Source organism: Chiloscyllium punctatum, chromosome 3 (assembly GCF_047496795.1).
Source record: "Chiloscyllium punctatum isolate Juve2018m chromosome 3, sChiPun1.3, whole genome shotgun sequence".
In the NCBI taxonomy this organism is placed as follows: domain Eukaryota; kingdom Metazoa; phylum Chordata; class Chondrichthyes; order Orectolobiformes; family Hemiscylliidae; genus Chiloscyllium; species Chiloscyllium punctatum.
In genome coordinates this window covers 103,045,267-103,072,887 of record NC_092741.1, presented here as the reverse complement: position 1 = coordinate 103,072,887, position 27,621 = coordinate 103,045,267, and the positions used below count along the sequence as shown (strand labels likewise).

General features: G+C 41.3%; 1 protein-coding gene and 1 long non-coding RNA gene across 7 annotated transcripts in view; one reads left to right on the top strand and one right to left on the bottom strand.

Annotated features, from left to right (window-relative positions):
- znf512 (zinc finger protein 512) overlaps positions 1-27,621 on the top strand; it is a 67,172-nt gene that overhangs the window by 15,569 nt on the left and 23,982 nt on the right. For 3 of the 6 annotated variants that reach the window (XM_072557771.1, XM_072557780.1, XM_072557763.1), the window contains 6 exons: positions 4,710-4,780; positions 5,642-5,829; positions 9,437-9,517; positions 17,961-18,077; positions 26,205-26,329; positions 27,431-27,517. In XM_072557771.1, coding sequence (XP_072413872.1) covers positions 4,710-4,780; positions 5,642-5,829; positions 9,437-9,517; positions 17,961-18,077; positions 26,205-26,329; positions 27,431-27,517 — 669 coding nt within the window. The remainder of the gene's footprint in view (positions 1-4,709; positions 4,781-5,641; positions 5,830-9,436; positions 9,518-17,960; positions 18,078-26,204; positions 26,330-27,430; positions 27,518-27,621) is intronic. The other 3 variants (XM_072557788.1, XM_072557808.1, XM_072557797.1) reach the window with 3 other exon arrangements.
- The window catches only part of LOC140463601 (uncharacterized), a 48,189-nt gene continuing 36,368 nt past the window's right edge, over positions 15,801-27,621 (bottom strand). Inside the window, exon 3 of the long non-coding RNA XR_011954702.1 lies at positions 15,801-16,201. This is a non-coding gene — a long non-coding RNA (uncharacterized lncRNA). The remainder of the gene's footprint in view (positions 16,202-27,621) is intronic.

Below are 27,621 nucleotides of genomic sequence, written 5' to 3'. Positions count from 1 at the left end.
GCAATTAAGCTGTAGCAAGAATTGTGCTGTACATTAGGAATGTTTTGTAGCTGTCATTTCCACTTTGGATATAATGGAGCTGAAAAACTTTAAAAATCATTTTTCATATTGTTTCCTTTCCTTCCTAAAGGTGGGGATGTGCTATGGTACAGGTTACTTAGGCACTTATGATTCTTTGATGCTTCTGTCTAGATTAGATTAGATTCCCCACAGTGTGGAGACAGGCCCTTAGGCCCAACAACTCCACACCGACCCTCTGAAGACTAACCCACACAGACCCCTATATTTACCCTTGACTAAGGCACCTAACTCCATGGGCAATTTAGCATGGCCAATTCACCTGACCTGCACATCTTTTGTGATTGTGGGAGGAAATGAGAGCATCTGGAAGAAACCCACGCAAACACGGGGAGAATGTGCAAACTCCACACAGATAGTTGCCCAAGGTGGGTATTGAACCCGGGTCCCTGGCACTGTGAGAGAGCCATACTAACTACTGAGCTACCGTGCTTCCTAGTTTGGCTTTTCATTGAGTGATCTTGAACATTGCCTATCAGCAGGGTATTGCTGCAACTTTAGTGATTTGGTTCATTGATATTATTGACTCTCAGACATGCTGCTGCGTACGTCACTTATTTTCACCTTTCTTTGTATGGCTCATGTTCAGTCACTCGAATCCAGCAATCAGTATTAAAATGTAGCTTCCGTCAGTTGTCTCCTTTTTCTTCTGTAGTTGCGTCTTTCACTCTTTGACTTCCAACCTGTTTTTTGACTGCACTGAGAATAATTTATGGTATTTAACTATAATAGGAATGCATTATACTTCAACAAAACTATGAACTATGGATGCTGGAAATCTGAAACTAAAACAGCTGGAGAAACGCAGCAGGTCTGGCAGTATCTACAGAGAGAAAACAGTGTTAATATTGCTAGGTCAGTGACCCTCCTTCAGAACGGAACTCCAGTTTTCTCTCCACAAATGTTGCCAGAGCTGCCAATTTTTCCATCCATTTCTATTTGTTTTGCATTATACTTCAGTTTGCCTCAGCTACGTCACATTTCATAGAATATACAGCTTAGAAACCAATCATTTTGCCCAACTGCTCTATATTTGGAGTCCATCTCCATTCATATTCCTTTTATTTAACACAATCAGCATACCAAACTGTTGCCTTCCCCCTCATGCTCATTTAGACCCACCTAATTGCCTCTGTAACTTTAATGTATTGCGATAAGTTCTTTGAAATACTAGTGCACCTGTCTAGTTGGTTATCTGGAAAAACATTTGCCTGCAAGGATGATAAAGGTATCTCGTTTGAAAAAGCTGACTAGTGACACATCAAGTTAATAACCATCCACTTTAAGTGGAAGGCATTGGTTGGTTGCCTTGATCTATTCTGGAAGTGAAGATAATTTGGCGCATCATGGAGAAGCCCAAGATCAATGTTTGACAACAAGTTCATTTTTGGTCTCACTGTTCAACTCCACCTCAGGATCATATTCCTGATTAATCATGATAATGGAGTCGAGAAGAAAGAGTTGAACTGTTGGATAAATATTACAATGGGCACCATTTTCTTCTCCCCAAAACTGCACAGGATTGTTGTTAGCAACAGGTCTACACCAAAGCAACAAGTACTGATTGCCAATTTTACAGTGGCTATTTTCAATATTGCGTAGCATTGCAGTAGATGCGCTTGGCTTGTTGAACATAAACACAAAAGCAAATGGGAAATTTTAATATCCCAGAACCTCAAGCCTAAAAATGAAGAGCAAAAAATGGAAACCCTCTGGAAATGTAGTTACTTTTGTTTATACCAGGACAAGTTGAGGAGGTGAGCAACATGTTCACTTGAAGCAGGTCAGTAACATTACACCTGAATAATGACACCTACCACATCTATGTCTGCAGCCACCTTATGCGGATTTACAAAACTATTAAAGTCTGCTCATTGCTCAGTTTGGAGTCCACCAGGGCCACTCAGCTCCTGACCTCATTTACAGCGTTGGTCTAAATTTGGAGAAATGAGCTGAATTCCAAAGGTGAGGTGAGCGTGACTGCCCTTGATGTCAGAACAGCATTTAACATTAAGGAGCACTCTCAAAACTAGAGTTAATGGGAATCAAACATTTTTTGGAGTCATACCTGGCACAAAAGAAAATCATTGTGGTTGTTGTAAGTTAATCATCTCAATCCCAGGACATTTCTGCAGTAGTTTCTCAGTAGTGTGCTCGGTCCAACTACCTTCACCTTCTAGAATGCCCTCCTGCCATCTTATGGTCCACTGTAAGAATGTTTTCTGATGATTTCACAAGGTTCAGTACCATTTTTGACACCAGGTACTGAAGCACTATATATCTGTATGCAGCAAGACCAAGATGATATTCATGCTTAAACTGATAAATAGCAAGCATGCATGCAAGCAAGCAGTTCATGTCACTCAACTGTCACTACCTCCAGCAAAACTGAATCTAACTATCACCTCTTGACATTCAATTTTAAGAGCATTGCTAAATCCCACTATCTACATCCCAGAGGTTACTATTGACCAGACTCAAATGGACTTACCATATTAAGAACAGTGGTTTCAAGAACAAGCCAGAGGCTTGAAAACCTATGATGAATAGCTTACCTCCTGACTCCTTAGTGCCAGTGCTCCCTCTACAAGGGTCAAATCTGGATGGGTGCAGCTCCATCAATAGAATCATAGAATCGTAGAGATGTACAGCACGGAAACAGACCCTTCAGTCCAACCCGTCTATGCCGATCAGATATCCCAACCCAATCTAGTTCCACCTGCCAGCACCCGGCCCATATCCCTACAAACCCTTCCTATTCATATACCCATCCAAATGCCTTTTGAATGTTGCAATTGTAACAGCCTCCACCACTTCCTCTGGCAGCTCATTCCATACACATACCACCCTCTGTGTGAAAAAGTTGCCCTGTAGGTCTCTTTTATATCTTTCCCCTCTCACAGTAAACCTATGCCCTCTAGTTCTGGACTCCTCGACCCCAGGGAAAAGACTTTGCCTATTTATCCTATAATTTTGTAAACCTCTATAAGGTAATCCTTCAGCCTTTGACACTCCAGGGAAAACAGCCCCAGCTTGTTCAGCCTCTCCCTGTAGCTCAGATCCTCCAATCCTGGCAGCACCCTTGTAAATTTTTCCTGAACCCTTTCTGATAGGAAGGAGACCAGAACTGCATGGAATATTCCAACAGTGGCCTAACCAATGTCCTGTACAGCCGCAACATGACCTCCCAACTCCTGTACTCAATACTATGACCAATAAAAGGAAAGCATACCAAACGCCTTCTTCACTATCCTATCTACCTGTGACTCCACTTTCAAGGAGCTATGGACCTGCACTCAAAGGCCTCTTTGTTCAGCAACACTCCCTAGGACCTTACCATTAAGTGTATAAGTTTTGCTAAGATTTGCTTTCCCAAAATGCAGCACCTCGCATTTATCTGAATTCAAGGACCTCAATCTCATCCAGGACAAAGCAGCCTGTGGCTCTGTTCCCCACTTTCAACATTTTATGCCTTCATTATGTATAGTAGTAGCAACATGACCATCTGCAAGATTCACTGCAGTAACTCATTGAGGCTTCACCAACAGCAGCTTCTAAACTGACTGTGATCACTTTAAAGGACAACAGCAGCAGCTGCATGGGAACACCACAATCTGCAAGTTCCTCTCCAAGCTATACATCATTCTTACTTCGAGCAGTATTGTTAGTCGTTCACTCTTGCTGCATCAAAATCCTGGGATCCTTTCTTAACAGCACCAGGGTATCCCTATGCCACAATGAATGCAGCAATTCCAGAAACCAGCTCACCATGAAATTTTCTGTGGTAGTGAAAGATGTGTGGTAAATGCTAACATAGCCATCAGTGCCACGTATGAAGTAAAAAAGGCACCACCACTCAACAGTCAGCCTCTAAATCTTACTCACTGTTGGGAAATAGAGGCATTTCAAATGAGATTAGGCTGTTTAATTCAGTATATCCCTTGTGCTTCCTGCATTTCTGGATTTCCTATCAGCTGCAATCCTCACTTCCTTCTAAATGTCAGTGCTTTTGAGTCTGAAGTTGGCTTTGCCTCGTCACAAACCCTCCATTATACTTGTAAGTTTTTTCAGTAGGAGCTGAAAAATTATTAGACATCTAATAGTAGAAGCTAATGAAAGGCTGAGTAAAGAGAAATGATATGACAAATGAGTAAGTTAAACATATGGCTCTCTGGCCACCAAATTAAAGATAACTTGGAATTTATTAATAAATCTTGGAAGAGAATTTTAAAATCTGTCCAACTGACTGGGTGGCTGATTTGGTCAATGTGGAATCACATTGATCTTGAATGGAACACAATCAGGTAGATTGCATAATGAGTGGGAGTTCAGTTGCTTTCAGTCAATTAGGATAGTAATGACATCTTAATGATAAATTGTACAGGAGACACAATGTGCCATAAACTTCATTCTTGCTGACGTTTCAGCTTTGCTCTGCTGAAAAATTATAAATGTTAAAGTGCGAATTTTAAGATTTTAGAATGTTTAAAATAACCCGCATATTGTGGTATACAACTGCTCGTTCACCTTTCTAATTTTCACATGTTTCTTTATTGAATTTGTGACATTTATGATGTTTTAATGTTGCAGTATAATTTCATAATTGTTACTTACAAAAATACTTTTTTCAGACAACTGAACTCCCTGAAGAGGAATTAGAACCTAGAATACAAAAGATAAAGATCACCTTGGGAAATGAGAAGTATGTGTGGTTTACTGGATTGTATAAAGTGTTTTGATTTGAAATTCTGAATTGGGCATTTTACTTTTCTCTTTAAAAATAACGTTTTCTCTTTTGGGTTTCTACTTACCTCTCTTTCAGATTTCCCTCTAATCTTTAATGAAAATGATCATTTGTCATGCATTTTTGCTTAGAGTTAGCGCCAACATGAAATATAATGTGATATTGAGTTGTTGTGATGTACAGTGCTTTGCCTGAAAAAGTGGTGGATGCACATTTCAAAAGGGAATTGGGTAAATACTTAAATGCAAAACCTTTTTCAGGCTATGGGGAAAGAGGTGAAGAATGAATAAGTTAGATGATCCTACCAACGAACCAATGGCAGCATTCCATAACAAAATGAATTGCATGTCGAGAAGCAATGTACACATTTCCATTTTGTGCCCAAAAGTCATGTTGTACCACTTGTACATTTGCAATGTTTTGCAGCACAGAAACTAGCTATTCTACCTGTCTGAATGATGCAAATATTTATGCTTCACATGAGCTGCCTACTACAGGTTACTTTTGTCGGATCTTTCCTTTTATTTCTTTGACTCTCCTATTCTTAAATACATCTATTTGTTCCATGGACTACTTGGGGCAGTTCATTCCGCAGACTAACCATGGTGGAAAACAATATATCTCCTGAAATCAGTGCTAAATTTATTAGTGACTATTTTATGTTTATAAGCTCTATTTCATGCATTGCAGTAAACGGAAACATTTTAAATAATTCGTGGGGTTGTCCAACAATGCTTTCAGTTAAAATACTCTTTCTGAACCAGGTACCCTTCGTCTTTGTGTTTGTTTTAATAACAAAGTGTTTACCTTTTTTCCTAGAGATAAACAGTACAAAAGTAACTTTGTTACCAAGGACAGCCAAGAAGAGTCTTTTAGTGATGCTTCATCCTCGACATCAGATGATAAGGTTAATGGAGAGGATAATGGACAACTGACAATTAGAAAGCCAAGATACTGGTTAGAAATGAAGGGGATGGAAGCATATGTAGAAAAATGCAAGCAGAAAGGTAAATTACGATTTTTGTTTGTAATTGTGTATTTCGCACACAATCTCCGGTTTTTTTTCTTTCCTAAACTTGCAGGTGGGCAAATCATTTTGAATAATCAGCAGGCATCAAGTTAAAGATTATATTGCCTGCATAGTGGCACTTCTCTGGAGGTGTTTATTTATAATTCCGTCACCTGCATTCTTGATTATTCAAAACCTATTTTGTGGAAGTTAGGGATTAGTTTTGTGTAAATGATCTAAAACCTAACTTCAGGTTTTGAACTAGCTTTTTACAGATTCTGAGCTGTGGCTTTGAATTCAGAAAATGAACAGCAGTTATCTCCATGCATAATAACTGAGAGGCTTGCTGTCCATCAAGCTAACTGTTGTGTGCTAGCATGAGTCATGGCTCAGTCCTTTAAAACATAGATATAATTAATTTTTTTTAAGTCATAGCAAATTTGTATCCACATATGAAAAATATTCTTGGAATTTATATCAACAAAATACTCACCAAAGTACACTATAGGAGCATGGGTGGGAAGAAGAACTCCATGATGCTGTTTAACAGAACTCTATGAAGTTACATTTAAATCAGTTGAGTTTTCAGTAATCATAATTGCTGTGCAGTTTAAAGAAATGCAGAACGTACTTTGCTCAGGCAGGATCTATGGAGAGAAAGAAAGCTGATCTCTCCGATTTCTCTTCAAAAAAATAAAAAGCTAGAGATTTAACATCTTTTAAAGCAAGACAGAAGTGAGAAATCTGTCTTAGTGCAAGCAGGAGAAATTAATTGACATTAGGCATGGAGCATTTAAAGAAAATGATAATCAGACCAGTCAAGGGAACACAAGTAGTTCAAGAGGAATTATAAATGATACCAACAGAAAAATCACCAACTGCCCGGGGTAGGATAGGGACAGGGACAGGGACAGGGACAGATGATTATAATCCAAACTCATTGCTGTTAAGTCCAAAAAAAAGGTTAGGAAGTTGAGGTGTTGGTTCTTGTGCTTCCATTTGATTTTTGTTGGAGTAAAGAGGCCAAAGTCCAAAGTTTAATTGGGACACAGATTTGAAATGACAGGTGTCCGGAAGCTCAGACAAACTTTTTTTTCTTTGCTTACTTTGGCACTCTGTCTCACGTACATGTGTGCATGTGGCGCCCTCCCCTCTGACACATGTGAGGTGATCCCCGCCACCCCTACCAGTGTATGTGCTCCTCTGGCGAGTGTGGGAAGTGCCCCCCCCTCCCAAAGCACCCCAGTCAGTCAGTGAATGTGTGTGTAAGGCATCCACCCCCTCTCCTCCCCCCCCCCCCCACCCATTACGACACTGGGTAAACCCTCCTGCTGAATTTAAAACCAGCAACACAGAAAAGCTTTAGCCCGTGCAGTAATCTGTAAAAGTTCAAGTGGCCAAGAACTATTTAAAGTAAAACTTAACTTTATTTCTTAAAGTTAAGAAATAATTAACTAACAACTATGTACCATTGCTTACTGTAACCCACCTGTTACCTTCCCTCCTATAATACCAGTCCAATGAAACTCCCAATTAAGATTTACAAAACAACACTTCTTATCTCAAAACCGGACAGCTTTTGTTTCTTGTCTTCAGATCTTCCTGTGTCATCTTTTCTTCTGGTTAGGAATTTTTGCTTTCCAGGCTTTTGATCGAAAAGGTGTCTTTTTAAGAGAATTATTTTTCAGGCAGTCGATTTACATGCTAGGTTGTGGCAGTTCTCCTCTCAACTATTCAATTTCCCCTGGTCTTATACTCCAGAGCATTAGATTGTGTCATTGGCCCTCAAGATTGTCAATAAAACTCAATTCAAACTTGATTGGAGTTTGATATGTTTCAGGTATAATTTAAACTGATTGGCCGAATTCGAATTTGTTTTTGTCTCCAAGCAATGAACTAATCGAGTTGTTCGACTCAGTGTTACGTTGTTACCTTTTTGAGTACACTTGATGCTGTGTCCGGTAGATCTGCTGCTTTTAACTCTCTTAAAGTACAGCTACATCTTCATAACAACCCGCACCAACCTGTGATGTGCCCTCCCCTCTCCTCAATGTGCACCCTCCTCGTGGAACCCAGGCCATTTAGTACACTGTCACTGACAGGTCTGCATAACAACAAGTTATTATTGTAGGTGAGTTGTTTTGTCCGGTAATGCAGCAATGTGTTGTTTCAGAGTAATGCTTTTAACATTTGACCTGTTTAAGAAGAATATGGTGTGGACTTGTTGGGCCAAAGGGCCTGTTTCCACACTGTGGGGATTCTGTGACTCTATTCTAAATCTGCTGAAAGTTTTGTACCAGCTGCTGATGTGGGAAGGATGATGGCATGTTTGGTGTGATAGAGAAGGACTACACTCGTGGTTCCTACATTACAACAGAATTTTATTGGAATAAAATGCTTTAGGAAGTCATAAGATTGGAAAAGGTGTTTTATAAATGCGAGTTCATACATTCTTTAAAGTTGAAGCTAAAACAATTTATCCAAGCTGAGTAGAGCAACTTTAACTTTGCACCAGCTGGTGTATACTTGACCGAATTATTTGATTTTCTGTGTCTCTTCTGCTTTGCAGTCTTTAAGCACAAATGACTCCAAGCGAATGCTGCAACACCTATTTGCTCCTGTTCCTGCGTAGTATTGATTTCATATGATATGTGCTAAATTTGAATAAGTAAATGAATGTTTAACTTAATTGTGAAGGTTATGTATAAAACTGCATTCTTTTTATTTGCACATCGGATCTGAGCATTGATAGCCTAGGCCCATCCCTACTAGAGCTGGAGTGTATGGTGGTAAAATGCCGCCTTGTCCTGAGAATGTAGAGACTCTAAGAATGTATGTCTCAGAATTTTGAGCCAATTGCAGTCAAAGGAACAGCATTCTGACTTCGAATGTGGCTTGGTGGGAAGTTTGTAGGTGATGCTGTTCCAATGCATCTGCTGACCTGTCCCTCTAGAGGGTAGACATTGTGGATATTGGAGTACCTTTAGATTAGATTGGATTCCCTACAGTGTGGAAACAGGCCCTTTGGCCCAACAAGTCCACACCAACCCTCCGAAGAGCAACCCACCCAGACTCATTTCCCTACATTTACCCCTGACTAATGCACCTAACACTACGGACAATTTAACATGGCCAATTCACATAACCTGCACATCTTTGGACTGTGGGAGGAAACTGGAGCACCTGGAGGAAACCCACACAGACACAGACAGTTGCCTGAGGCGGGAATTGAATCCGGGTTCCTGGCGCTGTGAGGCAGCAGTGCCAGCCACTGAGTTATTGCAGTACATCTTGTAGATGGTGCACACAACAACAGCTGTGGATCAGTGGTGAAGGGAATAAATGATGAGGTGCCAATTAGTGGGATGCCTTTCCTTGGATGGTATTAAGTTTTTTTTTGTGTTGTTGGAACTGGACTCATCCAGGCAAATGGGGAGTATTCCATCAAGCTCCTGACTTGTGTCATGTAGCTTGTGGACAGGCTTTGGGGAGTGGGATGTCAGTTGTATATTTGTATTCTGTTGTCTTAGCCCATTTGTAGATTTGAAATATTTCTTTGCAAAACTACAAAATTGTTCAAAAGTTAATCTGGTAATCTTTCTCAGTAGTGAGCAAACCTGCGCAAAAGAAGAGGAAAATGGATACTGTTGACACTGAATTCCCCAGGAAAGGAAGAAAACTTACAGGTACAGAATTTTTGGCATGTTTTCTGAGGTGGTTAAAGCCTACTATCTTGTATATGAATCTTGCTCTGCTCTAGATTGTTCTTTATTTTTTAAACACGACAAGTAGTTTTCTTGTTTAATTTTGGATCCCATCTGGATATATGCTTCTCAAACTAAATCTGTGCTGCGTAATACGCAATTACAACTCCTTTAAAATTATATTTGCCCCATTTCACAATTTAAGACAAGGATCTGGCAAAAGAATGACGTGATAAGTTACAGATTTTGTCGTTATTTTAACTCATCACCTGGTATGTGTAAAAGAAATTAACTATCCAGACTACCATTTTCTTTATTGTGGTTGCCAAATAAGGAATATAACTGGAGGAGCATATTTCATGGAACAAGCCATTAGTAAAAGGTTTCTAAAGATGCCTTCTAGGGAAATATATAAACTCTTATCCTGAATGAGGTAAGAGTCGTATAATCTTTATAAAGTTTGTGGCTACACTGAGGAAATTGCCATGGAAATGTGGCAACCTCTGATAAACATAGAATTTTTGGATACAAATTGGAATGTTTGGAAACAGAATGGTTTTCAGTTGAATAGAATTGGGTTTATGTCCAAAGCACACCTGAATAATGGAGAGTACAAATCTAACTCAGATGTTGCTTTAATATCTGTATGCTGGCCATTTACCCGGAATGTATGTTTGTTTGTTTTCATCAAGTAATTGGCCAAATTTCCCACCTACCCTCCTTTTAATCTCCTCGAGATTTCCACCCCCCACCGCAAACCCTACCCCTGAGCCTTGCTGCATATTCACCAGCCGCTCTGACCGTCAACTCTGAGGCCAAATAGTCTATCCTCAGTAAAGGACTCACATTCATGCCCCTCCACCCCTACCTCTGGGTTCCATGCCCGCCACAATGTGGAGCTCTTTTTCCGCCGCCTCCACTTTCATACCGCCTTCTTCGATAAAGATTTCCAACCACGCTCCAAAGACCCCTTCTCCCACCTCCAATCTTCCTCTTGGACATCCACTTCTGGCCTCTTACACACTCTAGACCTTTTTTATTGTTGACTACTGATGCGACATCAAACACCTTGATTTCTCCACCTCTCCTCAATCTCGCCCCCTCCGATCATGCAGCACTCCACTCTGCACCAATCCCAATTTCGCTATCAAACCTACTGATAATGGCAGGGCGGTGGTAGTCTGCAGGATAGACCTCTACATCGCAGAGACCAAACACTGGTTCTCCGACACCATGACCCCAGCATGGCTCATCAAGCCGTTATTTCTCATGCTGTCCATGACCTCGTCACCTCCAGTGATCTCCCCTTCAATTCAATTCTTCGCACTTTCTCCAAATCCAGGGGGATAGCCATGGGCACTTGCCCCAGCTATGCCTGCCTGTTTGTTGGTCATGTTGAACATTGCCTCTTCAGTATGTATGCAGGTACTGTTCCCCAACTCTTCTGCCATTACATTGATGACTATTGGTGCTGCATTCTGCACCCAGGCTGAACTGAAGTAGTTAATCAACTTTGTCGACAACTTCCACCATACCTTCAAATTCACTTGGTCCATCTCAGATGCCTCCCTCCCCTTTCTTGCCCTGTCTGTTTCTATCCTGACAATTTATAGATTAACATTTATGATAAATGCCGAGCATCCCAGATGTAATTTTACTTCCAACAATGTTCTTTTTCTGCATGCTGTCATCCAGACAGCCCTCCATCGCACCTCTTCCATTCCCTGCTCCAATGCTCTAAACCTCCCCCCACCAAACATCATAAAGATAAGGTTGTCCTTATCCTCACTTTCCACCCCACCAGCCTCCACATCCAAGTATTAACTTCAAACACTTCCTCCAACCCCAACTAGACACTATCACCCAGAACATCTTCCTCACCCCTCTCTGGACCGTAATCCTTTGTCACTGCTTGGTTCACCCACACGACCCACCAACCCATCCAACATCTTACCTGTAACCCTCCTGCCTGTACACGACCTCCCTCACCACCATCTAGAGCCTTAAACAGTCCTTCCAGGTAAGACCTGAGGTTCTCCTGCATCTCCTCCAACTATTCTGCTGCATTCGGTGCTTCCGATGTGGTCTTCACTACATTGGTGAGACCAAATGTAGATTCAGTGACTGTGTTTCACTAAGGATTGTTATTGGGCCCTAAGGAGCCAGCGTGACACACCTTTTCCATTCCTCTACCACTCCCCCTTTGACATGACCATCCTTGGCCTCCTCCATTTCTGCAGTGAACAGACTGCAAATTGGAGGAACAATACTTCCTCTTCTGCCTGGGCAGCCTACAGCCCAGAGTATGTAACATTTGAGTTCTCCAACTTCAAATAACCTTACCCCCATCCCCAGCTCCCTTTCCAGCCCTGTTTCCTCCCGTTCCTTCTGCCTCTCACCTCACTGCTTCACTATCATCCCACCCCTACCCTAATCCCATATCCAGCCCTTACTCTCCACCCCGCCTCTTTGACCTAACCTTTATCTGACCATTTTTCTTTCCTAACTCTCTGCTCCATTCTTCCCACTGATCTATCACAATAACTCCCATCTGCATCCACCTATTGCTATCCCATCTACCTTTCCCCCAGCTCTACCCCATCCCACTATTTATTTCTGAGATCCCTTCCCCCTTCTCAATCCTGATAAAGGGTCCTGACCCGAAATGTTGACCTGTCCACCTCCTGATGCTGCCTAGCTTGCTATGTTCTTCCAGCCTCCTGTTTGCCTATGTTGGATTTCAGTCTTCTCATCTCCAACTTCAGGGATTGGTGTTTTTCATTAAATTAAGTAAATATTTACTTAATTTAATCATCTAAAATTTATTTTGTGATATGAAGTACATTGTATAGACCAACTATTGTTAGTATTATGAATTCTGACTTGGTGGGTTAGCACGAGTCCTTTCTCCCTGATACTGGGATTCAAATCAAATCAAGTATGAAGGGACATACTTATAACTGGCTGATGTGAAGTTAATTTGAGGGACTGAATCCAGACTGAAATAGCACAAAGCATTTTTAAATTTGTTCTAATTGTAATGTTAAGCTACAAGGTAACTGGTATGATAAGTTGAAGATGTCTTGCTGCTCCAGTGGACACTGTGCCCTTCTGATATTGCAGATAAAACATATTTAATAAATCAGATTGGGCAAAACATTATTATGCATCTCGGCCATACAATATCTAACCTGGGGACAATATTTTTTATTCCCTAGAATTTTGAGAAAGGGAGAAATGAGTTTCACCAAAACACAGTTTGGTATATTCTTTAAACTTATCACACCTGTGCTTGGAAATGTTTTATTTGCAAAATAGACATGAAAACGTTTGACCCCAAAATGTTGGGAGACACATGACTGAAAAAAGTGCCAGAAATATGTTTTGAAAATAAGTGCAAGAATACAATTGATATATTTGACTTCAAATAGGAGACTGAATTATGTATCTGAGCCCTGAAGCAAATGGCTAGAGTGCTCTAACTGAAGCTGCGCCTGGATTTTGCCTTCAACAGTGAAGGGACAGTAAATACTGTTCATTGCACTAACTGCCAACAGGTTTTCTGGGCTTTCGAATGCAGAGAGTTGCTATCATCAGGGGCACTATTTACAGGGGGTTTTTGTGGTTGATGAGTTTTGTTTGTATTGCTAAGCCACACACCAGTCAGATTGGAGAACTCTCACTGAGCCTAGTGTTTAGGTCAGCAATTACAAATTAGATTCAAATCACAGACAGAACATTAAATAAGGATTAAGAAAGATCTATTGGATTGAAATAGAAGGGTTTAGAATAAATTCTACATTCGTATTCTGTTGAAATAAGATTCCACACTTGTTAAAAAAAAATTTTCAGGATCAAAGAGGTTGTCGAAAATTACAAACCAAAACAGAAGTTGCTGGAAAAGCTCAGCAGGTCTGGCAGTATCTGTGAAGGGAAATCAGAGTTAACATTTTGGGTCTGGTGATCCTCTCTCACAACAGATTTACTGCATCCAGTTCGTTTGGTTTTGTCAGAAATACGACTGATTATGTCCTTAGTTAATTTCACCCAAGTATAGAAGCTTCAAATCTTTCTGGTAGGTGATTAGTGAATAAGTACCACTTCACAATCTTGTATCAATTTCACTGCTGAGTCTGTTGGTAAGGTACTGAGGGGGACTTCGACATCGCAGACCAAAGCTTCAGATTTCCTTTTTAGCTGCATCCTGCATATATATCCTCTTGGAGTTGTTGTCCAGTGTACTTCACTATTAACCTTACTGTTATTAGAATCAGAGTGGTACAGTATGGAAAAAGACCCTTAGGTCCAACTTGTCCATGCTGACTTGTCCATTCTAAATTAATCTAGTCCCATATGTCAGTATTTGGCCTATATCCCTCTAAACCCTTCCTATTCATATGTCCATCTAGATGCCTTTTAAATGTCCACCTCTGACAGCTCATTCCAAACATGCACCACCCTCTGCATGAAAAAGTTGCTGCTAAGGTCCCTTCTAAAATCTCTCCCCTCCATCTTGAATCAATGTCATCTAGTTTTGGATTCCCCCATCCTGGGGAAATGACCTTGTCTATTCACTCTATCCATGCCCCCATGATTTTATAAACTTCTATAACCTCTGAAGCTCCAGAGAAAATAGCCTCAGTCTATTCAGCCTTTCCCTGTAGCTCAAATCCTGCAAACTTGGCAACATCCCTTGTAAATCTTTTCTGAACACTTTCAAGTTTCAGAACAGCTTTCCAGTAGCAGGGAAACCAGAATTGCATGTGGTATTCCAAAAGTGGCCAAACCAATGTCCTGTACAGCTGCAACATGGCCCCTCAACTCCATGCTCAATGCACTGACCAATAAAGGCAAATATACCAAATGCCTTCTTTACTATGACTCCTTCTACAAATGCCTCCCTTTCAATGAACTGTGAATCTGCACTGCATTGCTCAACACCACTCCCCAGAACCTTACATAAGTCCTCCTCTGATTTGCCTTCCCAAAATGCAGCACCTCACATTTATCTAAGTTAAACTCCATCTGCCAATCCTCAGCCCTGCTGTTCTGAGGTGGATGAATCCCAGGGACCTGATTAGGTGTACTCTAAACTCTGTGGGAAGCTAAGGAAGTTACTGTTGGGCCCCATGCTGAGACACTTGTATTATTGATAACTACAGGTGAGGTGGCAAAAAACTGAAGGCTGGCTAATGTGATTTAAGAAAGATGGTAAGGAAAAGCCAAGCAGCTATATACCAGTGAACCTGATATCAGTGGTGAGAAAGTTGTTGGAGGGGATCCAGAGGGACAAGATTTACATGTATTTGGAAAGGCAAGGACTGGTTAGGGATAGTCAGCATGGTTTTGTTTGTGAGAAATCATGTCTCACTAAATTGATTGAGTTTTTTGAAGAAGTAATGAAAAGGATTGATAAGTGCAGAGTGGTGACTTGATCTGTATGGACTTCAGTAAGGTGTTTAACAAGATTCCTGATGGTAGAATGGTTAGCAAGGTTAAATCACATTGAATACAGGAGAACTAGCAAAATTTGGCTCGAAAGTTGGAGAGAGGGTGCTGTTAGAGGATTGTGTTTCAGACTGGAGACCTGAGGCCTGTGACCAGTGCCATAGTGGAAGGATGAATGCTGGATCCACTGCCTTTTGTCATTTATATTGATGTAAGCGGTATTAAAAGTAAAGTTGCCATAGTCCTACCATGTTAAAAAAGACAACTGACCGGTGGGTGGTTCGACCCAAAAGTTGTCGTTCTTCGGCTGCAGTGAGAAGTTGAGAAGAAAAGGTCTTCATGTTAACCATTGCTGGTGTGGAAATTTAACCCATGTTGTTGGCGTGTCTCTGCATTACAAACTGATGCCGTATTTGGAAGATTGATTGACGAAGTGGGTAGTCAGACATCTTGAGCGATACTCCGGTCCTTTTTAGTGCAACATATGCAACTAAAATCAGAATCCCTATTGTGTGGAAGCAGGCCATTTGACCCATCAAGATTACACCAATCCTCCAAAGAGCATGCCACCCAGATTCCAACCCCCCCCCCACCTCCGGTTATCCCTGTAACTCTGCATTTTCCCCGAAATGGGACGATTAGGCGCTGGCGTTTTGGCATGGCAGTTTGGGCACTAGCTGATTGCAGCAGTTTGGGTGCCAGCATTTTGGCACGGCTGTTTGGGCACTAGCTGATTGCAGCAGTTTGGGTGCCAGCATTTTGGCACGGCTGTTTGGGCACCAGCTGATTGCAGCAGTTTGGGCGCTGGAGTTTTGGCACGGCTGTTTGGGCGCCAGCTGATTTGGCGCGAGCCAATTTGGCAACGGATGTTTTGGCGCTAGGAAAAAAATGTTGATTGATTCATCATCATTCAAAGGTAGAACTTTTAAAAAGTTTTAAAATTGTAACTTTATTGAAAAATAAAAACATTAAATCTGTTAATCACTAAAAACTGTAACGTAGCTTTATTTAGATCATTTAGTAATTGTGAGCAAGGCTCCTCAAGTACCCGTTTAATGTTCTCTGATGAAGGTTCCAAATCTCATGGAGAAATAGAGGAGTTCGTCTTGCATTTCCTCAACTGTTCTGACAACCAACATATGTATCTTCAAACCAGTTGAGTAAATCTTGAAGTTCTTGCAGCAGTTCGGTTGCTAGAGCATCCAGATATTCATCGATCTTGTTCAAAGGTACAAAGGCAAGAGCAATAATCATTCTAGCTTTTAACCCGAAATCAGGATCAGTGTTATACAAACTAGTGAAACCCAATCTAGCTAAATGCTTTTCCATATTTTGAGCTAAATGAAAAAAAATCCTTTTATTTGAACATCAGGGAATATGTCCTTCATAGCACTGTGCGCAGCTTGTTCAAAATCCCAGACGATTGAAGTGGGTTTCAAATTGGGTTCCATTTCTTTCAATAACTCGAAAGTTCTCACGTATGTGGTGCGATGCTTGTTGGGCAAAAGGGCATACGCTATAGGGTGAACACCTCCGTGTTTTTTTGCCAGAATTACATAAATCTGAGAAAAGAGACTGGGAGAAATACTGAATGTGCCATCGGCAAACCAGATATCAGACGTCATGAAGTGTCGGAGCCAGGTCTGTCTTCCAAAGGTTAATATCTGGTCGGGACCTGGTCCGTTATCACACAGTTAAAAAATTTTCTTCCACACCTGGTTGACGGACATATATTCTGTAGCATTCTGGCACAAATAATTGTTGCAAATCAGTTGGATTGGTGGGGGCGTTCATCACTGAATTACGCTTTCAGTGTATTATTTTCCTCAAAGCGCAGACATATTAGGAATGACGGCCAGACTAGCTTGGGATATGTCTGTCAAGCATTCATTAATGACTATAGTTGGTGACTTAAAAATCTCCTCTGCTCTGTTTTTTCATTTTAATTTTCACAAGTGTAACCTCTAATTGTGCAGCAGAAGCTTCATGCGAATGGCTGTTCAGCTCCCTCACTACCTCTCCAGCTTTAGTATGGAGCTGTGCTTTGCACTGATTTTTTTGCTCACAACGCCAAAATTTCAAGTCACTGTCAACTTTGCTTGTTTTGTCAAAGATGTAGACTTTACCACGTTTTGTTAATACCTCCTCAGCCATCATATGGATAAAACGATTAAAAAATATAAAAAGATGGCAAAAGAACGAAACACTTGTGGCAGCGCACCCACAGTTAACTCAACTGAGGCTAAGGACTAACTGTCGCCTGAGCAAACAGCTAAACGAGGAGAGAGCTAGTTTTCCTGTTTCCAAGTATGTACTAGCTCAGTTTATACAAAGGAATACAAAGGAAGTGCAAACAGCAACATACCTATTGGTCTTTTCGAGGCTGCATGCTCAACTATTATATATGAACAAACTGAGTACAAAAAAATGCATGCAATTATGTGTTTATATGTACAAGTAGTATATTTATGTTGAAGTTAAACTTATCTACATCATTCAATAAACATGCATGGTTATTCAACATAACAGATGGTTATATAACAGATATATTGTAATTTTCTTACACTAAAGCATACAGACAGATTTACAAATAAAGAAATGTTCTTAGTACCAAAATGTCCATTGCCAAATGGACTGGCACCAAATAGGTTTGGCGCCAAAATGCCAGCGCCCAAACGGCTGCGCCAAAACGTACCAAACCCACATTTCCCATGGCTAATCTACCTAGCCTGCACATCCCTGAGGAGACCCAGAGGAAACCCATACAGCCACTGCGAATGAGTAAATTCCACACAGGCTAGAACCAAACCTGGGTCCCTGGCACTATGAGACAGCAGTGCTAACTACAGAGCCATCATGCCACCCATAATACTACACACTTCTGTGTGTATTAGATAACATGTACCTTTCTTTTAGTTTAGAAAACTGAGCTTGGATACATATTACTGTTTCAATTTATGGTACTTCTTATTTACAGTAACAAATAAGCATGCTAAAAAGAGAAAATCCTTTAAAGTCAATACCAAAGCACAACAACCAAAATCCAGAAATCGCTGTCGGTATGTGAGAAAGGATCCCCCTTCGTATCCAGCAGGTATGAAGTAAATGCTGCTCAGCTGAACATAACTTGCCTTGGCAGAGTTTTATTTTTACTACTACATACAGATTAACCAGAATGCTTGTGGACAGTTCAGATTTCTTTACTACTGTATTCCAACTATATGATGTGAGATGTAACCAGCATCATGCTTCATCTGTAATTATTGCTGGAGATGAGCATTCTAATGTTTTGACTGTACTGCATTGAATTTAAAAGGCTTAATCAATTCAGCTTTCGCTAGCTGAGCTAGTTAACCTGTTTGTCAACATCTTTTTTTGAATTTTTTGTCTGATCCAGCAGATGGATTCACAGAAATCTACAGCACAAAAAGATTTGATCCATGCTGCTTGCACAGCTCTAAACCAGTGCAAACCAAAACTCATGCACTGCTTCTCTTTTAGCTTTGCATCTTGTAATATGCTATGGTTGATGCCTCAACCACTCATTGTTCCAAACTCAACATCCATATAATGCTGTTTTTTCCAACACTCATTATCTTAATATTTTAATTTGATAACCTGTCTATGCTGACTCTCCAGATATTCTATCAAAATCTTTCATTGTTTTAAAATTGTTAATTACACTCCAACTTCTTTGTCCAGTGACAATAATTCTGGTATTTCTAATTTCAACTCACGATTGTACACTATCATGCCTGGATGTGAGTGCTCTTTTGATTTGATACACAGGCAGCTTCTTGGGTTTACCAAGAATCCTTGATATAAGGAGTGTGTGAGAGGGAATGAATGTCTCTTGGCAGCAGTTCAAGCCTTTGCTTGAATAGGTTGAATTTGCTTGAAGCCGAGTTGTAGGCCAGATCTCCTTGTCATGGTTGGTGATATTCCAAGTAACATTTCTGGTGTGGGAGAAGATTGAAAGTGTTTGTGTATGTCATGAAGGATCAAAATGAGCGATTATTGGTTTCCTGACATTCCATCGGTTTATTGGTTCTGTTCTTACCCTATTTTTAATCCTGCTTTTTTTTTCTTGTAATGAGAAATAGCTGAAGAAGCAAATTAAAAAGCACATGCCTATGTGTGAAGGGCCTATTGTCATGGTATACACTGGTTTCATAGTGCATGACGAGGCTGTGCTCTGCCTGTTTAAAAGGTCACCAGTGGGCTGGGATTATCAACTCTTCCTCTAACTGGGTGTGGACCTGCTCAGGATAATATAAAGGTGAACTAACTAATGGCTTGCACAATCTTCTCAGTTCATTTCTTTGTTCTGACATGATTTCCCAGACACACAGCCATGTTGACGATCCCAAATCAGTCCTTGCCTTTCCAAATACATAAAAATCCTGTTCCTCAGGATTCCCTCCAGCAACTTGCCCACCACTGATGAGAGGCTCACCGGTATATAATTCCCTGGCTTGTCCCTAGCATCTTTCTTAAATAGTGGCACCACATTAACCAACCTCCGGTCTTCCGGCACCTCACCTGTGACTATCGATGATACAAATATCTCAGCAAAGGGCCCAGCAATCACTTCCCTAGCTTCCCACAGAGTTCAAGGCTACACCTGATCAGGTCCTGGGGGGTTTATCCACTTTTATGCGTTTCAAGACATCCAGCACTCTCTCTCTGTAAAATGGACATTTTCAAGATGTCACTATCTATTTCCCTACATTCTATGTCTTCTATGTCCTTCTCCACAGTAAACACTGATGCATAATGCTCATTTAGTATCTCCCCCCCCATCTTCTGCAGCTCCACACAAAGCCTTGCTGATCTTTGAGCGGCCCTATTCTCTCCCTCATTACCTTTTTGTCCTTAATGTATTTGTAAAAACCCTTTGGATTTTCCGTAACTCTATTTGCCAAAGCTCTGTCGTGTCCCCTTTTTTCCCTCCTGATTTCTCTCTTAAGTATACTCCTACTGCCTTTAAACTCTTCTAAGAATTCACTCGATCTATTCTGTCCATTACAGTGAGCTGTAATGCAATCGCTTATCAAAAATGCCACTCCCCCTCCTCTCTGGCCTCCCTTTGTTTCCTTGCTGTAGCATTTGTATCATGGAACAGTAAGCTGCCAGTCCTATCTATCCCTGAGCAACATTGCTATGATATCCCAGTCCCATGTTCCTAACCATGCCCTGAGTTCATCTGCCTTCACTGTTAGGCCCCCTGCCCCCCAATCTGACAAGTTTAACAACACATTAGTCCCCTTCCAATTCCAGTGCAATCTGTCCTTCTTGTACAGGTCACTTCTAACCTAGAAGAGATTCCAGTGATTCAAAAGTGTGAATCATTGTGACCTGTACAAGAAGGACGGATTGCACCTAAATTGGAAGGGGACTAATATACCGGCAAGGAAATTTGTTAGAACTGCTTGGGAGGATTTAAACTAGTAGTGTGTGAGGGTGCGATCTGCGACAGGGTCAGCTGAGAACAGAAGTGAGTCAAACAGTCAGGGCAGGCAGGGACAAGGTAGGACTAATAAATTAAACTGCATTTATTTCAGTGCAAGGGGCCTAACAGGGAAGGCAGATGAACTCAGGGCATGGTTAGGAACATGGGACTGGAATATCATAGCAATTACGGAAACATGGCTCAGGGATAGATAGGACTGGCAGCTTAATGTTCCAGGATACAAATGCTACAGCAAGGAAACAAAGGGAGGCCAGAGAGGAGGGGGAGTGGCATTTTTGATAAGGGATAGCATTACAGCTGTGCTGAGGGAGGATATTCCCAGAAATACATCCAGGGAAGTTATTTGGGTGGAACTGAGAAATAAGAAAGGGATGATTACCTTATTGGGATTGTATTATAGACCCCCCAATAGTCAGAGGGAAATTGAGAAACAAACTTGTAAGGAGATCTCAGCTATCTGTAAGAGTAATATGGCAGTTATGGTAGGGGATTTTAACTTTGCAAACATCGACTGGGACCGCCATAGTGTTAAAGGTTTAGATGGAGAGGAATTTCTTAAGTGTATACAAGACAATTTTCTGTTTCAATATGTACCTACTCTTGGGAAGTAAGGCAGGGCAGGTGACTGAGGTGTCAGTGGGGCAGCACTTTGGGGCCAGCACCCATAATTCTATTCGTTTTAAAATAGTGATGGAAAAGGATAGACCAGATCTAAAAGTTGAAGTCCTAACTTGGAGAAAGGCCAATTTTGACGGTATTAGGCAAGACCTTTCAAAAGCTGATTGGAGGCAGATGTTCGCAGGTAAAGGGATGGCTGGAAAATAGGAAGCCTTCAGAAATGAGAGAACAAGAATCCAGAGAAAGTATATTCCTGCCAAGTTGAAAGGGAAGGCTGGTAGGTATTTGGAATGCTGGATGACTAAAGAAATTGAGGGTTTGGTTAAGAAAAAGAAGGAAGCATATGTCAGGTATAGACAGGATAGATCATGCGAATCCTTAGAAGAGTATAAAGAAAGTAGCAGTATAGTTAAGAGGGAAATCAGGAGGGCAAAATGGGGAGATGAGATAGCTTTGGCAAATAGAATTAAGGAGAATCCAAAGGGTTTTTACAAAATATATTAAGGACAAAAGGGTAACTAGGGAGAGAATAGGGCCCCTCAAAGATCAGCAAGGCGGCCTTTGTGTGGAGCCACAGAAAATGGGGGAGATACTAAATGAATATTTTGCATCAGTATTTACTGTGGAGAAGGATATGGAAGATATAGAACATACGGAAATAGATGGTGACATCTTGCAAAATGTCCAGATTACAAAGGAGGAAATGCTGGATGTCTTGAAATGGTTAAAAGAAATGGATAAATCCCCAGGACCTGATCAGGTGTACACGAGAACTCTGTGGGAAGCTAGAGAAGTGATTGCTGGGCTTTTTGCTGAGATATTTGTATCATCCATAGTCATAGGTGAGGTGCCAGAAGACTGGAGGTTGGCTAACATGGTGCCACTGTTTAAGAAGGGTGGTAAAGTCAAGGCAGGGAACTATAGACCGGTGAGCCTTACCTCGGGCTGGGCAAGTTGGAGTGAATCCTGAGAGACAGGATGTACATTTATTTGGAAAGACACGGACTGATTCGGGATAGACAACATGGTTTTGTGTGTGGGAAATCATGTCTCACAAACTTGATTGAGTTTTTTGAAGAAGTAACAAAGAAGATTGATGAGGGCAGAACAGTAGACGTGATCAACATGGACTTCAGTGAGGCATTCGACAAGGTTCCCCATGGGAGACTGATTAGCAAGCCCAGATCTCGTGGAATACAGGGAGAACACTCCATTTCGATACAGAGCTAGCTCAAAGGTAGAAGACAGAGGGTGGTGTTGAAGGATTGTTTTTCAGACTGGAGGCCTGTGACCAGTGGCGTGCTACAAGGATCGGTGCTGGGCCCTCTACTTTTTGTCATTTACATGGATGCGAGCATAAGAGGTAAAGTTAGTAAGTTTGCAAATCACACCAAAATTGGAAGTGTAGTGGACAGCGAAGAGGGTTACCTCAGATTACAACAAGATCTTGACCAGATTGGCCAATGGGCTGATGGAGTTTAATTCAGATAAATGAGAGATGCTGCATTTTGGGAAAGCAAATCTTATACACTTAATGGTAAGGTCCTAGGGAGTGTGGCTGAACAGAGACCTTGGAGTGCAGGTTCATGGCTCCTTGAAAGTGGAGTCGCAGGTAGATAGGATAGTGAAGAAGGTGATTGGTGTGCTTTGCTTTATTGGTCAGAATATTGAGTACAGGTGTTGGGAGGTCAGGTTGCGGCTCTACAGGACATTGGTTAGGCCACTGTTGGAATATTGTGTGCAATTCTGGTCTCCTTCCTATCGGAAAGATGTTGTGAAACTTGAAAGGGTTCAGAAAAGATTTACAAGGACGGTGCCAGGGTTGGAGGATCTGAGCTACAGGGAGAGGCTGAACAGGCTGGGGCTGTTTTCCCTGGAGTGTCGGAGGCTGAGTGGTGACCTTATAGAGATTTATACAAAATTTATGAGGGGCATGGATAGGATAAGTAGACCAAGTCTTTTCCCTGGGGTTGGGGAGTCCAGAACTAGAGGGCATAGGTTTAGGGTGAGAGGGGAAAGATATAAAAGAGACCTAAGGGGCAACTTTTTCACGCAGAGGGTGGTACATGTATGGAATGAGCTGCCGGAGGATGCGGTGGAGGCTGATACAATTGCAACATTTAAGAGGCATTTGGATGGGTATATGAATAGTAAGGGTTTAGAGGGATATGGGCCAGGTGCTGGCAGGTGGGACTAGATTGGGTTGGGATGTCTGGTCGGCATGTATGGGTTGGACCGAAGGGTCTGTTTCCATGCTGTACATCTCTATGACTCCTTACACCAGCTCCTCTGTCATGCACTCATCTGCTCTATCCTCCTATTCCTACCCTCACTGGCTCATAGCACCGGGAGTAGTCCAGATATTACTACTCTCGAGGACCTCCTTTTTAAATTCCTGCCTAACCCTCTATATTCTCCCTTCAGAATCTCATCCTTTTCCCTTCCTATGTCGTTGATTCCAACGTGTGCAATGACCTCCTGTTGGGTCCTCTCCCTGTTGAGAACATTCTGCATCCTCTCTGAGACAACCTTGATCCTGGCACCAGGCAGGCAACACACTATTCTGATTTTTCACTGCTGGCCACAGAAATGTCTGACTATGCCTTGGACTAGAGAGTCCCCTAACACAATCTATCTCTTGGAACTTGACGTACCCTTCATTGCCTTAGAGCCAATCTCGATACCAGAAACCTGGCTATTCATGCTACATTCCCCTGAGATTCCATCATCCATCCTACGTTTTCCAAAACACTATATTTGTTTGAAATGGTGATAGCCACAGAAGACGCACTACCTGCGTATCTCTCATACCTTTCCTGGAGTTAATCCACCTATATGACTGTATCTGCAACTTTTCTCCCTTCCAATAAACTCCTGTTCATCACACCCCCTAGCTCCTGTAAATTCCTCATTACCTCTGTCATTCCAAGCAATCCATACAATCAGATGGGATTCTCAAATAACAGCATTTATTGCAGATATAATCCTCAGGGCTGCATTTTATTTTTAATTTGGTTGACACAGTGGCTCAGTAGTTAGCACTGCTGCCTCACAGCACCAGGGTCCCAGATTCGACTCCAACCTCAGGCGACTGTCTCTGTGGAGTTTGCACATTCTCCCTGTGTTTCCTCCGGGTGCTGCGGTTTCCTCCCACAGTTCAAAGATGTGCAGGTCAGGTGAATTGGCCATGCTAAATTGCCCGTAGTGTTAGGTGCATTAGTCAGAGGAAAATGGGTCTGGGTGGGTTTCTCTTTGGAGGGTCGGTGTGGACTGGTTGGGCAAAGGGCCTGTTTCCACTTTGTAGGGAATCTAATCAACGCTCCCTAAACTCCCATATCTGACAAGAGCATATCACCATTAAAGGCCATTTTTGCTTCTTCCAAACTCCAGACCAGGAAAACATTGCTCTATAAAACATTGCTCGAGGCTAACTTAATACTTATGGCTTATATTTTTAAGGTTAATTAAGAGACATATCTCAATAAAACATATAATCAAGAAACACCCACTACTGTAGATTTACAGCAAGGCTGCAAGGCTTAAAACTGTTCACATCTGTTTCTGTTCCTCTGGCTCCAAACATAAATTCTGTCCTTTGTCCTTGGTAGACCTACCCTTTTCCTAGTTACTGTCTTGCTCCTAATTAATGGATAAATGCCTTTGAAGTCTCCTTACTCCTACTTGCCAAGGACAGTTCATGGCCCCTTCCAGTCCTCCTGATTTCTTATTTATGATCTTTTCTGCTTAAGTGAATATAAAACAAGGGTCTTGTTTGATTTTAGTTTCCTAAACCCTCTTTTTATTTAAACTTGCAAAATCTCTCATCATCCAAGGTTCCTGAACATTGCAATTCTTATCTTTTAACCTCACAGAAACATGCTGGTCCTGACCTCTGGTCAACTGACTTTTAAAAGATTGCCACGTGTCAGATATGAATTTGCCTTCAAACAACTGCTCCCAATCCAACTTTTCCAGTTCCTACCTAATACTGCTATGATTAGCCTTCTCCCCGTTTCACACTTTCATCTGAGGACCAATCTAATCCTTATCTGTAACTATCTTAAAACTTAAGGAATTATGATCACTGTTCCCCCACTGAACTTCATTCACTTGACCAGGCTTATTACCCAATATAAGGTAAAGTAAGACCTCTTCTCTAGTTGGCCTACCTACATAGTATTTCAAGAATGCCCCCTCGATACATCTAACAAATTCTGCCCAATCTAAGCTCCTTCAACTAAGGGAGCACCAGTAAACCAGTTAATAATGGGGAAAGTAAAATCACCCACTACAACAACCCTGTTGTTTTAACATTTCCTGCTTAGATATCTGTACCTCTATTTCCTGCTGGCTATTGAACAGCCTTAGTATAACCCCATCATTGTGATTGCCCCTTTCTTATTCCTAGGTTCTACCTTTATTGCCACTGTGGATGAGCCCTCCGAGATGTCCTGTCTTAGTACAGCTGTGATGTTCCCCTTAATCTGTAGTGTACCTCCCTCTCCTCTTTCACATTCCTCTTTATCACATGTGAAACATTTAGATTAGATTAGATTAGATTACTTACAGTGTGGAAACAGGCCCTTCGGCCCAACAAGTCCACACCGCCCCGCCGAAGCGTAACCCACCCATACCCCTACATCTATATCTACCCCTTACCTAACACTACGGGCAATTTAGCATGGCCAATGCACCTGACCTGCACATCTTTGGACTGTGGGAGGAAACCGGAGCACCCGGAGGAAACCCATGCAGACACGGGGAGAACGTGCAAACTCCACACAGTCAGTCGCCTGAGGTGGAAATTGAACCCGGGTCTCTGGCGCTGTGAGGCAGCAGTGCTAACCACTGTGCCACCGTGCTGCCCACAATTTAATTGCTGGAAAGCTGAGCTGTGAGCTTTGCCCTTCACTCAACCAAGTAATCTAATTTTCATGCATTAAAAGTCCATTTCCTTTTTCACATTTGTTGGAATTAAAGTTTTAAAGAAAATGTCCAGCAGTGAAAAGAAACCCAGTGGCTTTGTTTTAATGAGGGAATAATGAGAACTATTAACAGTTGAGCAGAATTCAGTAATACTTCATACCTTAGCTATTCTGAGTTTTAAGTGTAATTATATTTCTTTTGCAGGAAGTCGCGAGGAGCACTGGTATTTGGAAATTCTGGAAAAAGGAAAGATTACATGTCCCACTTGTAAGGCTGTCATGAGGAAGACAGTAGAAGGATTGAAAAAACATATGGCAAACTGCAAAGAGGTGTCTATTAATTTCATGGTGTAAGGTCTCCCAAAAGAACTGAAATTAAGTTATGTCATATCCAAGTGTAAACGGGATCAATTAACTTAAATCAAAGTGTGGTAGTGTTGTGACTGTGCAACTGTTAGCAGCTCATTTACAAATTATGGATTTGATGGTACAATTATAGTGTAGTTGTTGTTGTGTTTTAGGAAATGTGGTAGTCTCTCTGCAGCTCCATTGTCAACTTTGTATGCAAATCCTTCCATGGCCCAGCCTCTCCCTATCTTTGTAATTGCTTCCAACCCCAAACTCACCACAACCTCTTGAGTGGTTGTCTGTTTAAAAGGTTCACCATGTTTGGCTAAGTCTTCAGTTACTTAAGTCTTGAGCAGCAGAATTATCTCATTACACCTCTCATTTCTCTGTTTTGTATTCTCATATCTTTGACAAAACCTTTGGTCATCTGAGCTAATCTCCATGTATCTCTGTATACTATTCTGATTTGTTATTCCTCTTCTGAAACACATATGTTAAATGCACTTAAATATGAGTCTTTGTTGTTTAAATAACAGCATTCCATCAGTACTGGACTGAAGTGTCAACTTGAGTATTGGGCTGATATCGTAGGAGTGAGGTTGAACGCAAAACTTAGCATGCAATGTGAGAATGCTGCTACTAAGTCATAGTTGACACAAATCTTCTCTACAGTCCTTTGGAAATACAATATTATCACTATCCACCATTTTCTGCTGCTGCACACCATGCAGGAACCAGACAACTGTCAAACTGACACTAATGATGTCAGTCGTGTAACCAAATGAACAGCAGGAAATGTGGTATGGATGATTGACTAGTGGCTCCTTGGTGTAGAAAAACTTAAGTTTTGAATTCTGGGTACTTTAGCAATACACGCTTATTCTGTTTGAAACTATTACATTATTGACTTAACATTTGAAAGTTTTGTAGTTCATGATTGTGTAACAGACTTTTAAAGGGAAAACTTAAAATGCAATTAGCATTTCTTTGTTTCAAGTTGACCTATCATATTTAGATTCTTTATAATAGATTAAGCTCACAAAAAAGGATTTTGACATTTAAAAGTTGTGCTTTTTCTTTTAGGAACCCTTCATTTGCCAACACTGTGGAAAACAGTTAAAGTCTCTAGCTGGGCTCAAGTATCATGTAATGGCAGACCATAACAACATGGTAATCTAAGTAAACCCTTGGTTGTTTTTTGCTATCATAACTCATGACTGAGTTCAAACATTGTTTTACTCATATATTCCTGAATTAAACCTGTGTTCTTGGGT